A 16,191-nucleotide genomic window follows, 5' to 3' on the forward strand; every position below is an offset into this window, starting at 1 on the left:
CAGTAAGGAACTAGAAGTATACAGAAGCCTTCCCCAATGATAAGTCCCACATAATACAAATGACTTACCTTTGCTAGAAGTTCAATCTCCCCATACCAAAGGATGTAGGCCACCTTCCCACAGGGGAAGAACACTTATGACTTAGCCCTTTATGAAAATCAATTTACCAGGGAGGATCAAATCTCAAGGTGCAATTTCCTTAAAGGGGCAAGCCAAGTAATTCCTCTTCCAGAAGTGGAAATATAGCCTACATCCTGTAGTCACTTGCAGCTGAATGAACGGGGAAAAATAAAGCATTTATACTCTTAATTTTCAAAACTTAACTGCTAAAAAAACTTAACACCTGACATAAACAAGATAGGAAATGGAACTCAGTGTTTTACAGAATTATAAAACATTAGGGAGTCGGAATACACAGGTCTTCTCTGAAATGATTCTCCCCAATACTAGTATTGGATGTTCCATTAAAGAAAATTGTATGTGATTGATGTAATGAAAGTTTTAATGCACCAAAATAATTGTATTTACTTAATTTTCCTCCCAAAACATTTGCAAGTCTAACCAGAGATTTTTTAAAATTCTCATTAGTTTAAAAAAAACTAAGTTTAAAATCTAGCAACCATGACAGAAATATATTGAGATTATTTTTTCATTGCTTTGAGATAGCTTGGTGTGTAAGAAGCTACAAAAATGCACGTTCTTTTTCAATAGCGAGGGATTGATTTGCTGAAGATTGGGTTAGCAACTATATGATGATGTGGTAAATAAATTATTAATTATAGTATTTACTCCCAACAGGTTCCTTGGGCTTTTCAGGTTTGCTTAAATATACGATTATTTAATTAAACGGACAGAAAAATTACTGAGAAAATCATAAGTTGATTACTCCTTTTTATGGACTGATTTATGAAAGGGTCCTGATAATGACATACTAAGGCTTGCAGGACATTTTTATTGTGAAAGGGTATGAACCTGGAGTATAATATGAAAATCAATCACTATAAAAAAATTGGAGTCCAACACACATGGAAATCGTTGCGGTAGTCTTGTTTCAGCTTTTGAGAACTCACATGAGCAATTTCTGTTTGGCAGAAATGTGCAATTTCCTCCCTGTGAAAACTTGTCTAAACCTGAAGAACATCAGACAAGGCATTAGCAACTCCAAAGTGCTTATACGGCCTATCCAACCCATTGGATTGCGGTTATCTGGAGGCAAATAGGAGGAATCTCGGCTTTCAGTGACTTCCCTACCCCTGCAACTCCTATTGATGAGCCAGGCATGCTGGTTAATAATCAACATAAGTACTTAGATGTAATCTACACCAAATACAAAGTGGGACCTGAATATGTAAAGTTGCAGTTATCCCCTCCATTATAATAATGGTATTGTAAAGAAGGCTCTTTTTTAAAAATCATTTTAGTCTTTACAGTTTAGCTGGTACTTTTCTTTATAATTTATTATTTGACCATACACAAAGCTCTCCAGTGCCAAGGTAAAATACTCCTGCCACATTGTAACCAATGCTGATTTTCAAGCTGAAGGCCCATACAAAACCAAACATTTTAATAAAAAGAAAATCAACTTTTAATACAAGCAATTTTATTTACAAATATAGCTACATAAATATAAAATAGCTATAAAACGAGAACCTACGAAATAGAAAATTAGTACAAAAACTAAAACTATTTCAGCACTTGCTTTTCATGCAAGCTACAAAACACATTTACACCCACCTCAATTTTACTGGACATCGTGTGCTCATTTTCACTGTAGGGCTCAGGCAAATCACTTAGCAACCTATAAAAAAAACACAACTCTTCTATTCAAGATTCAACAATTTCAGCCATCATGCCAATCCACTCATGTCTCAGAGCTTAACTCTCACTAAAACATTCTTACAAGATTGAAGCCAAGTCTTCCTCAGAACTAGGCTGTGCAAAAAAACTGCTGCAACCCTTCAGATTTGAAAATCATGTTAAAACTGTGTTTCTATTTTAAGAACTTTCCTTATTAGTAACAGTAGTCAGGCTCCCCCACTGTTAAGCGCTCTGAGACGCTACCCTGTGTGGAGGGCGCAATATAAGTGCAATTTGTTGCTGTAGTATTTTCCGAAGAAATAATAGGGGTAAATTAATATAGCAAGAACCAATTTAGTTGATGCACCTCAAATCTGCACTAATAGGTCATTAATGAGCCTGATCATTTTCTAGTTTATAAGTGATTGCTACTAAAAGCTTGCTGTGCCAGTTTAATAGATCTTTTCAGGTCTTTCTAATCACATAGTCATACCTTTCCTCCATACATCTTTATATAAAATAATAATCCTTGCATTTGATATAGCGCCCTATTACTTCTTCGAGACATCTCAAAGCACTTCACAGAATATACTGTAAAGTGAATTGATTGCATATTTTGTGGGCGAAACATGGCAGCAAATTGTGCAGAGCAATGTCCCACAAACAGAAGTGGATTGAGTGACCAAATTATTTTTTTTTTAAGGGATTATTACAACAACAAGATTTCATTTATAGAGCGCCTTTCACATCGGGAGGATGTCCCAAGGCACTGGACAGTTGGGTCAGGACCCGAGCAGGGGGGAAATGGTCAGGGTGAGGGGAGGGAAGGGAGGGAGCGAGGAGGGGGTAGAGAGTCGAGAGGGGAGCTGAAGGCACGATCAAAGAGAAAGGTCTTGAGACCGGCCTTGAAGGAGGAAAGGGAGGAGGCGGCGAAGGCACTGGGGGATAGAGTTCCAGAGCCTCGGGGCTGAGAGGCTGAAGGCCCGGCCACCGATCGTAGGGCGGTTGGGGCGGGGGATGTGGAGCAGACCGGAGCCAGAGGAACGGAGGGTACGGGCAGGTAAGTAGGGGGATAGTAGGTCAGAGAGGTAGGAGGGAGTAAGGCCGTGAATGGCCTTGTAGGTGAGGATGAGGATCTTGAATTCGATCCTCTGGGGGATGGGGAGCCAGTGGAGGCGAGCGAGGGCGAGGGTGGGAGTGATGTGGTCGCGAAGCCTGGTGCGGGACAGTACACGAGCTGCAGAGTTCTGAATGACCTGCAGCTTGTGGAGGGAGGTGCCGGGAAGGCCGGCGAGGAGAGAGTTCCCATAGTCCAGCCTTGAGGTGATAAAGGCGTGGACCAGAGTTTCAGCAGCGTGAGGGGTGAGGTAGTGCCGTAGTCTGGCGATGTTTCGGAGGTGTTGGAAGGCGGTGCCAGTTGTGGCGCGGATATGAGGGAGAAAGGACAGCTCAGGGTCGAACAGAACACCGAGGTTCCTGACTGACTTTGAGAGGTGGAGAGTGCAGCCTTGGATGCTGATGCTGTCAGCGCCTGAGGTGCGGAGGCGCTGACGTGAGCCAATCAGGAGGGCCTCAGTTTTGCACACGTTGAGCTGAAGAAAGTTGTCTCTCGTCCAGGACTTGATGTCAGACAGGCAGGCTGTCAGGACATCGGTGGTCGTGGAGTTGAGGGTAGAGGAGGAAACGGTAGAGTTGGGTGTTAACCCCATGTTTGCGGATGATGTCACCAAGGGGGAGCATATAGAGGGTGAAGAGGAGGGACCGAGGACAGAGCCCTGAGGGACACTGCACGAGACAGTGCGGGGGTTGGAGGAAAAGCCGCTTGTGGAAACAAATGAAGACGGTGGGAGAGCTGGGACCTAAACCATTCAAGGACAGGGCCTTGAAGGTTGAGGTGGGAGGACAAGCGGTGGAGGAGGATAGATTGGTCGACCGTATTGAATGCGGCCGATAGGTCGAGGAGGACGAGGAGGCAGAGGGAGCCCTGGTCACAGATGGTCAAGATGTCATTGGTGACCTTGACCAGGGCAGTTTCTGTGCTATGGGCAGCACGGAAACCCGACTCAAAGGGTTCGAATAATGAATGGGTGGAGAGGAAAGAGCGCAGTTGGGAGGCGACAACTCTTTCAAGGATCTTGGACAGGAAGAGGAGGTTGGAGATGGGCCGGTAGCTTGATAGCTGCGACGCATCAAGGGTGGGTTTTTTCAAAGTGGGTGTGATGGTGGCAGTTTTTAGGGGAATGGGAACAGACCCCCGGAAAAACCATCCCCCAATTGACTAATATTGACTAAAAAGATAGCAACTCAACATGTTCACCTGTAACTTCTATGAATTTACTTACTTCAGAGTGCCAAATCTTTACCCTTATTTTTAAGCATCTATCCTTCTCCCTTTTAAGCATCTCAAACAATTCTGCCTGATAACTTCAGTAGTTTTCTGCAGCAGTGCATTTCACATGTTCATAATCCATTGCAAGATGAAATGTTTTGCTATCTGAATTCTCAGTTTTAGCTCTAACTTTATTATGTTGCTTTGCATTGGATTTCTTTACCAGAGGAACACTTGTCAATTCTCATTATTTTAAACAATTCAATCAAATCACCTGTTAACATCCGCAGCCTGCCTTCATCCTCATCAAACTCCTTCATCAACCCAAATATTAATTTAGTGAATAGTACCTGGGCACTTTTCAATTTTCTGCTATCCTCTTCACCATATTTCCTAGCTTAACGCCAACACCAAATTTAGAAATACACCCTCTATTCCTCTACACACGTAATGTGTATGTAGAATGAAAAGTGAGAGCCCAGCACTAAACACTGGAGGACATCACTTGGCACTGCCCAGCAAATGATGCATGCCCCTTTCATCCCAAATCTTTGCCTCACACCTCCGAAAATAATTTCCTACCATAAATAAAACCATTTCACCTCAGAATATTTTTCTTACGAAACACAGGCCTTATAAGGCCCAGAATGATCCTTCCCACCCCTCTCTGAACCTTCTACTTTAAAATTAATGTGCTCAAACTGCCACTTTCAATATGGCCTTGCCATTGCGCTATGCAAGATCAGAATAAATTTGTTCTGACTAGTATTTTATTGCCGCTTTACATTAGCTGAGGGAATACAGTGACTGATCAGAAATCACACCAAATCCCATTATTATACTTTATTCATTTTTACATTGATTTCTGTAGGTTTTATATGTATATACATTTAATTCATTTCACTAGTCCTCAACCCAGCTGCCTAACTAGTTCAGACCTCTTTGGATATGATTATCTCTCTTTTATTTAGTTACAATGTTTTGAAACAATTGTATGAAGTTATTTTAAAGTAACCTTTGAATTGTTGGGGGGAAAATGCCAACGAAAGATTACCTTCCCATCTGGAAACTTTCCTTATGACTTTCAAACTGTAACTACACAGAATTGGTAAAATAGTTTGCTTAATATTTTAAGCAAGTTAAACTTGTGTTTTAAAACATTGTTGGTGTACTGCATTGGATTAATAGAAATACTAAAAATGTTTGACCAGCATAGAATGGCAAGACATACTCACATTATCCATCTGATTATTATTAAATAATAATCCTTGAATTATGTTTCAGTTTTGCTGCATATCATGAGATTTTATTCCAGGTTCTCTCAGATCATTAAAAAAAGCAAGCTGTGCATCACAGCTCTGCCAATCTTTCATCTTAAAATCAGCTAAAACTTGGTCTCACTCTTTGTGAAGTGATGGGCATGATAAATGAACAACCTCACTATATGATCTTTTTACACGATAACTTAGTCCATTTATTGCCAATAATTTTCAAATAACTGAAAGAAGCTAGCTACTCACCAGCTGTTTTTAATCACTGATGATCTGAACAGCATCAAAAGTTAGTAAGCAGCATGTTATACAAGCACAAAGCTCTGCCCCCTCCCCCCAGCAACATTATGAGTGGGCAGTAAAACTGGAGCTTTCAATCAAGCACTTTAAAACCAGATTTACAAAGAATGCATAGTATGGAAACAGGCCACTCGGTCCAACCGGTCTGTGACCGGATAGATGAATGATTATTTAAAATTGACAAATATGATTGTATTCACTGAAAATGTTCTGAGAAAGATAAATATACAAAATAATGGATGCTTGGCAACAGCGCATGACTCAAATGTGTTTGTAAGATGGAACCTAGAGTGTTTTATGAACGTGAGTAGAAATCAGAGGTAGAAATTTCAGTTCTAATAACCCTTAGGGTTTGTTTCAATATATTATAAAGCACTAGGTCTTACGACTGGAGCTTCCCATCACACAGAGGATACAGTTCAAGATCCTCGTCCTCACCTTCAAAGCCCTTCATGGCCTCGCTCCCCACTACCTCTGCGATCTCCTAAACCCCCTACCAACATGTCTGTTCAGCGGGCTCCGGCCTACTTCAGGTCCCCCGCCCCATCATTGGAGGGCAGGCCTTCTGCCACTCTGCCCCACCCTCTGGAACTCCATCCCGCAGTCCCTCTGCCTCGCCCCCTTCCTTGCTTCCTTCAAGACTCATCTCAAGACCCTCCTCTTTGATCGTGCTTTCAAGCACTCTTCTTCCCCCCCCGCCCTCCAACATCCCCAATCTCGATCCCAGCTCGAGTCCGAAACACTGACTGTCTAGCAACTTGGGACATCCTCCCGACGCGAAAGGTGCTATGTAAACATAATTTTGTCATTGTTGTTGGAGCTATTCAAAGGCACTGTCAAGTGTGCTATCAAGAATCTATGCTGCTGCTTCTTGAAAAACACATTGAAGTAGAGTTACTCAGTTAAACACTGTGCATAGGATTTTTCTATATGATTTCCATCAGCGATCACAGCATCAGAGATCAAATTTTTTTTAAACCTATGAAATAGTTGGTAGTGTTTTGAGATGTCCTCTGGATTGAAAGGTGCTATAAATATAAATTCATAATAAAATAATAATCCTTGCATTTGATATAGTGCTTTATCATATTGTTGGGACATCTTAAAATGCTGCACAGGGATATACTGTAAATTGGTTTGACTGTGTATTTTGCACAGCATGACCGACAAACAGCCATAGAGTGTGTTGCCTATTTTTGGGACATCGGGACAGGATTGTTGGCCAGGAGTAATTCCTTTCTCTTTTCGAGTCGTAACATGGAATCTTTATCTTCCACCTGAACTGGTAAACGGGACCTTGGTTTAATGTCACATCCAAAGGACGGGACCTCTGACTATGCAACATACTCCCAGTACTGCATTGGAGTGTCACCTTAGACTCTGTCAATCCAAGTCCCAACGTGAGGCTTGAACCAGCAATCTTCTGACTTGAGGCAAGCGTGCTTCCACTGAGCCAGGCTGACACACAAATTGTACTGTATTGGTATACCTGGAAAGTCCCAATCTCCTTTGGGTAATTTTACAGCTCTCGCAAAGCTTTTGGTGAATATTAAGAGTAGTAAAGCTACCACTCTGTAAGATAAACATTTAAAACAAAACATTTTTTAAAATAAAATATTTACTTCTGCTCACCCAAATTTTTCTTGCGTGATTTTCTCTTCTAATTTATATTTGACCTTTTCCCTGAAAATAAGTGAATTTTCCTGTTTCATCCTCATTTAAACTTGAAATCCTTTAGTTACCACTTGTCTTCTAACTCTGATTTCCACGGTCCATTTTTCAGGTGGAAATAATTTTTTTAAAAAAGGTTGATTGATCTTGTTAACTCCAAGACCTGATCTCAACCAATTAAAAGGATACAATCTAAATATTGACAAAGTGGCATTTTAGATATAACCAGGTCAATATACAACAATGCAACAAAACAGGAATGGCTTGGTTGCACATGACAAGAAAACCTGTTCAAAGTAAACATATTAAAAGTAAATCCATACACAGGATACGTCAGCATGAATTCAAAATTATCCTCTGAAGAAATGGAGTTCTCAACAATTCATCAGTTCTAAATGATTATTTAGAATCTTTCCTGGGATTAAGGTGCAAGTGCAAAATAAAATACTTACTGGCTGTCTCTGAAGTAAGTAAATCCTATGAAAGGTAGTTGGTTCCCTGCAAAGGCTTTTGGAATAGGAAATGTTTCCACTTCTCCCTTGTCATCTTCAATATCATCAAAATTACTTGTGTCTATGTCGCTGCTCAATTCAGGTACAACAGGGGCTGCAGCTGTGTTACAAACCAGAAGAAGTTATCAGCTAACTTTATCTAGTCAGAAACAATATATTAATATTGATATGATGTGAACCCTTGACAATCATAAAAGGCCTGCCAACAATGAAACAAAGTGTGATTTCCTAATATGGTATTTATTTCTAGAGTAGGTGAGTCTGCTAACTCGCAAAGTGCTTTGTGACCAAAATAATTGCACGTAAAGAGTTGTGGATTTATTTAGATAGGAGAAAAGGGACAGCAGAGGAAAGTTAAGAAAGATCCAAAGTGACTTTAAATTTGGAAAAGCACTCAAACGGGAAGGCTGGAGCAAAAAAATGACGCAAGCTCAAGGTGCCTTGGGACATAAAGTGCATTTCGTTTCGAAAAATTCCATGCAGAAAATTATGCCGACTCATGAGAATGCTATTCCATGGAGATGAACACTATTAGCTTCCCAAGAAAGGCAGTTCATTCATTAGAGGATTTGGGTCAGATCATTTGTTATAATTAGAGGGAACTTAGTTTGGGAAATAGGAGGAAAATCTTGTTTGCTTTTTCCAGGAAGAAAAGTACACTTTTTGAATCCCTTCTAAAGAGCCAAAAGGTTAGACACATTAAGGATAATAATACCTGCATTTGCGCTTTACTATATCGATGCACTTCACAGGATTTACTGTAGGTACTATATTCAATGTACCACAAAATCTATTTTACAGTATATCCTGTGAAGTGCTTTGAAACAATGAAATGACGTGATATTGTGCTGTATCAAATGCAAGGATTCTTATTATAGAGTAATGCAATTGTGTATTTGTAGGCAAACACAGCAACCAATTTGTGGACAGCAATATTCCACAAACAACTATGAAGTGAATGACTAATTGTATCCGTAGGATTGTTGCTCAGCACACCAAGAGAAGCTCCCCTCTCTTTTTGAAGTGACACCTGAAAAGGCAGACTGGACCTCAGTTTAACATCTCATCTGAAGGACGGCACCTCCGAAAATGTAGTGCGCCCTGCAGCACTCCACTGGAGTGTCAGCATAGACCGAGCTCAAAGTCCTGATGTGATGAGCTCACAACCAAGGATGTAGCAACAATGCTACAAAATGAAAAGAAAAACACAGAAAAACATCATGTCAATTCGAAGCCGAAAAAGAAAGACAATTTAATGTTTCAGGTGTGTCCCTTCATCAGAACAAGCATTTTGTTCAAATCTTTGGGGTTTATATCATTAACACTGCTGGAGTGATTTAACATTGCTTCCAGTTGTGGTGCAATTCACCTGTCCACATCAAATTGCTTGCCACCCCCCCACCCCATTGCCTGCCTGTCCAGCCACTCTGTCCTCCCCTGCCACAATGCCTGCTTGTTAGTCGATTGGCGGATCACTTTTTCTGGGGTAATAATTCCTTCAAAATAAATTTTAAAAAATAATTTGGTCACTCGATCCACGACTGTTTGTGGGACACTGCTGTGCGCAATTGGCCTGCTGCATTTCGCCCACAAAATATATAGTCAATTCACTTTACAGTATGTTCTGTGAAGCGCTTTGAGATATCTTGAAGACGTGATAAGGCGCTATATCAAATGCAAGAATTATTATTACTTGTTTGCCCGTCACGTTGCCTGCTTCTATCTCACGCCAAATCCTAACAAAATTTACCTCTGTTGCCTTTGATACCTCCTGATTTTACTTCTTAAACACTCCTCAGCAGTCTCCTTATTGTCACCTCCCCCTCCTACGTGTGATCCAGATAGTTGTGAAGGAACTTCATGTGTGCAATATATCTGATTTACAGAATGATGACCCTACAGATGGGTAAGCTTTTTCATGTAATCCACAAATGAGGAATACATACAGACAAACTAGAAAACCAAGCTTTATGGAAGGTTTGATAAGGCAATATGACTATAAAACTATTGTCTGAGTTTCATTTTAAAACAGTTTGAGGAATTAAATAATTAGGAGTGGGATTATTTATAAATAGCATAGTGAAACACATTAACACAATCCATTTCCTATACATTTCATTACATCTTCACTGTCTGCAAGTCTCTCCAAAGGAATCAGAAACCAGTGGAGATTGACTAGAAACTTTTAGCGATATTGTTGATGGAATGTCTCGGCTCACAAAAATAGGATTAATAAATCTTTCCTCATTAATGTAATTTAAAACATTGCTCTTACAAAATATTTGAGATTTAATATTCAAACAGCTGTTACACACATCAGGATGGTCACAGACTCCTGAGCTAATCTTTGAAGTGCTGGAGAACTCTATAATGAGTTGCAGTCATTCAGTTCTGTCTCATTCAAGGTATCCTCCACTTCAGTAGCAAAAGCCAATAAAATTTTATTTCAGTCGTTTACTGAATTCCCTGGAGGCAGTAAGCTTAAGCTTTGAAAAAACAGTTATGATGTGCAGGTGCTAAGTGTTGGAACAGCTCAGTTGGTAGCCTCTTTTCTCTGGGTCAGAAGGTTATGGGTTAAAACCACATTTTGGGAGTTGAGCTCAGTCTAGACTGACACTACAGTGACTGTTACGGTCTGAATAAGGTGCTCTGATTCAATTTGCCATGTTTTTGGAGATGTGTAATAATAATAATAATAATCCTTGCATTTGATATAGCGCTTTTCACGTCGGGAGGACGTCCCAAAGCGCTTCACAGAACACACTGTAAAGTGAATTGACTGTATATTTGTGGGCGAACGCGGCAGCCAATTGCGCACAGCAGTGTCCCACAAACAGTCGTAGATTGAAAATGACCAATTTATTATTGTTTTTGGTTTTGGAGGGATTATTATTAGACGTGTGGAGTAAGGAAACTTGCCCAAGGTTTCGCCCTGCCTGGAATTGAACTCAGGTCTCTCACTTACAAAGCGAGTGCTCTAACCACTGAGCTACAGGACTCCACGAGCTACAGGACTCCACATTTTAATTTAAGGATTAAGACTGAAGTATACATGTAGGTTAAATTACTAGGGAAAGTATGCAGAATATTTTTCTGAAGGGAAGCTTAAGAGAATGGTGTTTTAACCTTTTCCCAAGGTAAGGCACCCACTACATTATTGGGGACTCCTACATTGTTGAAGACGTGAAATGGCAACTGTCCACCGTTGAGATACACACTAAAGTACACACATTGATGCTAGTTTGAAAAGGAAAGGTAGTTTCCTCAGGTGTCCTGGCCAACAATCCTCCAGAAGAGTTGTCACTCACACCATGGCCATTTATGGATCCCTGCTGGCTGCTGTTTAAGCACATAAGTCCTGTAGCTCAGGGTTTAGCGCAATCGCCTTGCAAACGAGCGACCTGGGTTCAATTCCCAGCAGGGAGAAATGTTGGGCAAGTTTTCTTACTCCACACACCTCTGTTTACCTAGCAGTAAGTAGGAACCCGGTTGTTAAGACAATTGGCCGATTGCTTTTCCGGGGGTAATAATTTCTTTTAAAAAAATAATAAATCGGTCACTTCAATCCATGACTGTTTGTGGGATACAGTTGTGTGCAAAATGGTCTGCCGCGTTTCTCCCACAAAATAGTCAATTCACTTTACAACATATTCTGAAGTGCTTTGAGACGTCTCGAAGACATGATAAGGCAAGGATATCATATGCAAGGATTATTATTATTATAAAATTATGAGCCTATTCTGATGAATTCCAACCATTTCTAATTCCAATGTTTTTATAAGCCATTTCCAATGCTCACACAAGAAGGAAACTTGGAAGTTTTCAAGAGCTATTTGAATCCAGGACCTCCAGAATAATGAAAAGGTTAACAAGGTATCTGAATATTTTCCTTTTATGTAATACCCCAGTCTTAATTCTTAAATACATTTCCATAAAACATGGTGAGTGAAATCAGTTTGCTCTTCAAACAGCAACTGCCACACCAACAAAATGTATCCCGAAAATACATCTCGTCTCAAAGCACATTAGGGAACAACTGGATCCACTTAACAGAATGCTCCATGGTAAAGCTCCAATGTGGCTTCATTTTTCCTTTCCACTGCTCTTGTTTATCCTCTCTACATAAGTGTTTTACTTATTTTTCAGATACAGATGTGTCCTGTACTTACAAAAGCCCTTACTGATGGCCTCACTGTTTATTGAATAACAGTAACCCCCCATCTTACTGGACTCTGGTATCTAAAATTTAAAGCTAGCCAGACCAGGCCTGAAACCAATTTTTTAAAAATTCCGCTGGCACCTGCCTCCCAACTCTCCTGGCACATGCCAATGCTTTGCTGAGCAGCCCACATAATTATTTTCCCGTCTCATGTTCCTTATGTTGGCGAGCCTTCACAATGGCCGTGTGTAGACCTCCTTTAGATGAGTGATCAAGTAAGTTGAAGATAGTTTATTCACACATTAAAAAAAACATAGCGCTGAAAAATGCTGGTAAACACCATTACAGGCATTGTAAATACACTTAGCCGGAAATTCAGGCTTGCTGGACTGATCTCCCCACTCCCCCCATTAGTCCTGCTAACCAAGGTTTATCTGATTTAGATTTACTTCTACTTTTAGGAAATGGCTACAATGTAATATTTTAAAACTTTTTTTTTGCTGAAGAGGAATTTTACAGGTTAACACCCTGCACAATGGACAAAGATGTTTTTTTTACATCTAGAGGCCTGAAATTCTTAATTTTAAACTGGACTTTTCCTGGGTCTTAAAACTCAAAACTAAATTAAAGAATCTGATCAATGTTAAATTTTTAGACAATGGTCTTAAGGCTAAAATCATCCAAAATTATGAGCCTTGGGTCTATCCAGTTATAAATTTTACCTTATGTACTGCAGCACAAGCATCTCAACCACCTACTTTTAACTTGAAAACATCTACCACTCAATAAAAACAGGAATAATTTGATCTAATTTATCACTCATTCTAACACACATTTCTGAAATATTCATGGAAGATATATATATATACAGACTCTTTCAACTTTTAACACAAGGCCAATAAATTAAAGTGTTGGCACAGGATCTCATTTTCAATTCCCGATGTGAAAGATGCTATACAAATTTAAGGATTAATCATTATTATTTTTGATAAATATTCAGGTTTAACTAAACTGCCCACACAAAGTTCATAGCATTCTTGCCTCCGAGTTAGAAGGTTGTGGGTGCAAGCCTTACTTTGGGACTTTTGACTCAGATAGTTAGGCTGACACTCCATTGCATTGTTAGAGGTGTCATCCTTCAGATGAGATGTTAAACTGAAGTCTTATCTGCCTGTTCAGTAGGTGTCAACGATCCATTGGCAAAATTAAAAAAGGGAAATGTCTCTCTCGGTGTCTTGGCCAACAAACCCCCAGATAAAATTGACCTATTCACTTCATGCCGTTTGTGGAACCTGCTGTGTGCAAATTACTTAGTGCATTCATTACGGGTACACAATTCTAACACTTCACATTAATTCCTGTGACGCTCTTTGAGACACTTCCTGATGTGAAAGACTAAATGCAAGGATTATTTTTACACAAGTGCACATCATATTTAGTAGAAGCTATAGTCAGAACCAAGCTGATTGATTGCAAACCCAACGTCAAACATACTTCCAATTAACAAAGGCCCTAACATACATTTATATACAGCTCAAGGGAAAAAGGGGAGGAAAGGTGACCAAAGGAGTAATTGAAGAGGCAGGTTTTAAGGTGGGATCTGAAGATCAATAAAGAGGAAGTGAGGAGAAGGCATAAAGGCAGGGAGTCTGGCAGTAAGGGGAGCAGCGATTGAAGGCTTGGTGGCCAACTGAGGTGATTGAAAGCATGGATGGCGTGGAGGCACACTGCAGACCTGTTTTAGCTGAGAATAGGAGTGGGCACAGAGTGGGATATGAGCAGATCAAAGAGGTAGGGTATGTTAGGGTGTCAAGAAATTTATATGTGAGGGTGAATCATCTGCATGAAGCACTTTGAGACATCCTCCCAATATGAACCAGGCTATGTAAATGTAAATTGCATTGTATAAATTTGGTCATTCATTTCAGTGCTGTTTGTGAATATCGGTGCCATACATTAGCTACTTCATTTGTGTACGCAGTTACTAAATTTCACTGTGATTTTCTTTGAGATGTTCTGATGTAAGAAAGCACTATATGAAATGCAAGGTTTTATTAAGCACAAAATATACAGTTTTAAAATGGAGCAAAAACCCAAATGATTTTTAAAAAAATTTCATCAAATTGAAAAAATTGAAAAAGTACATGAATATCTTGTGTAATTTAGACAAAATAAAAACATTATAATATCAAATTACCTAGCTAAAGACATAACTGTCAGGGTTGCTACTGCTATTTTGAAATAATTAAATTCACAAAAACCTACAGGACACTTTTCTGCTATGGGAAACTTCATGCAGTGTAAAGTTGCAGCATACGAAATAAATTCTTACCAGAAGTAACAGGCGAAAAACGGATTACTTACACATGCCTAGTTCATTTAGATTGGATTTCATTACCATGCTTCTCTAACTTAGATGAGTCTGAACATTAAACAAACTACATCATAAAGACCATCATTACGATACTCACTCTCGCGGATGCTGTCCCATGTCCACTGATCATTTTTGAAGAAAGGGTGACGTTTGATTTCTTCTACTCCATTCCTCCCCAACCGCACCTCCCTGAACATAGTTATATGTTTAGTTAGTACGTTTGTCGAAACAAAGGAAATTGTTGTTGCCACTTAAATAGGAATGCTGATGTGTGCTTTATGGCTCTTTTTGGTCTGTAATAAACGCCTCTGCTTTTCTATCAGCATTAACATGGCCGTAGTGCTGCATTCTGCCACGTGTGGAGCAGACCCATTTAAACACTGACAACTTTGCTGGGGGAGGGACTATGCACATAAGCAGCAACAAAACTCTCAGCAGGTAGCCAAAGTATTGAACTCTTTCTGGTTACAATCAAACAGCAGACATCCAGATATCCAAATTGAATTTCTATTGCAAACCAAAATCATATGCAAACTTTATGGTTTTTAATTCTGAACTTCTAATACTCTTTGATTTCTACATGCAATTTTATAGTCTAGATTTGAAACAAATGCCAAAACAACTTGTCAAAAATTGCCAGACATCTCTATCCAAACGGTAAGTTAATTATCTACAAAAACCTCTAAAAAGTTACATTCCTTTTTAGAATGCAAAATTATATTTTAAAAAATCTACTGGAGCTTATTTAGTCCCGTGAGATCTGAATCTTGAATTGCTAACTTGTAGATGTAACACGAGCAGCTGTTTCAAATATTTCCACAGTCCTAAATTCAGCATAAACAGGAAACCCTCTGCACGTGGAAAAAAATTCCTGCCTTTTTTAAGTATCTGAACTGCATATTATTTCTCTTAAATACATTTCCATTCCCCAATAATGAAGTATTTGCTCTTTAACATGCTGTCCAACATCGCAGCTACTGTATTCTGCATGCTTTGCACTATTAATCTAAATTTTAGTGGTCCTTATTAAATATAGTATTGGCTTATAATACTGCAATATGAACATTTTACTGGCTTTTGAAAAAATTAAAAACATTTGTCCCTCACCTACTCATTCACTCTTAAAAGCAACAAATATTTCTGGGGAACATTTCCATGGATAGTAACCCATTAGCAACTACCATCGTTGGCACCACATACTGGGGTCTCTCTTTCAGTCTCTCGCTTTCCATTAAGAAATTATGGAGACAAAATCCTGATCTTACTATTTTGGGAAAATAGTGCAGACCTATAAATATTAATAGTTACAGGTAGACTGCTCCTAAGGCAGACTATTATTAGTCAGTTTCCACTCTAGTTTACATCTTGAAGCAGGTTTTGTCAAACAAAGAAAATTGCACACCTCATTCCTCCGGTATTAAAAAACATAGCACTGATGACAAAAAAAAGCTTGTTTTCACCCCAAAATCAGTTTCCATTTTTGGGAACAGTTTAGAAAAGGCATCACCCTCGCTTAAATTTATTTCACAATTTTTTGTGTGTTTGAGGGAAGAGTCAATTATTTTTATCATGAAGGCATCACATTCAACTGATCTGACATATAATACTGTTAAAATCCATCATTATAACATGCGTGTCAAAAGAACACTTATTACAACAATAACATCACCTAATTTATTTAAAGCACAGCACTATTCTGTACACTCCTTAGACACCGCATCATCTATGGTTATCTTCTTCCTCTTCCTGGCTCCACCACTGTTAAGCACTCTGGGACG

General features: G+C 39.4%; 1 protein-coding gene across 5 annotated transcripts in view; it reads right to left on the reverse strand.

Moving 5' to 3' along the window:
* The window catches only part of rock2a (rho-associated, coiled-coil containing protein kinase 2a), a 128,533-nt gene that overhangs the window by 36,822 nt on the left and 75,520 nt on the right, over positions 1 to 16,191 (reverse strand). For all 5 annotated transcript variants that reach the window (XM_042333646.1, XM_007897080.2, XM_042333647.1 and 2 more), the window contains exons 8-10: positions 14,511 to 14,602; positions 7,821 to 7,980; positions 1,735 to 1,798 (exon numbers count right to left, since the gene is read on the reverse strand). In XM_042333646.1, coding sequence (XP_042189580.1) covers positions 1,735 to 1,798; positions 7,821 to 7,980; positions 14,511 to 14,602 — 316 coding nt within the window. The remainder of the gene's footprint in view (positions 1 to 1,734; positions 1,799 to 7,820; positions 7,981 to 14,510; positions 14,603 to 16,191) is intronic.

The sequence above is a fragment of the Callorhinchus milii genome, unplaced genomic scaffold (genome assembly GCF_018977255.1).
Source record: "Callorhinchus milii isolate IMCB2004 unplaced genomic scaffold, IMCB_Cmil_1.0 Scaffold3, whole genome shotgun sequence".
NCBI classification, from domain to species: domain Eukaryota; kingdom Metazoa; phylum Chordata; class Chondrichthyes; order Chimaeriformes; family Callorhinchidae; genus Callorhinchus; species Callorhinchus milii.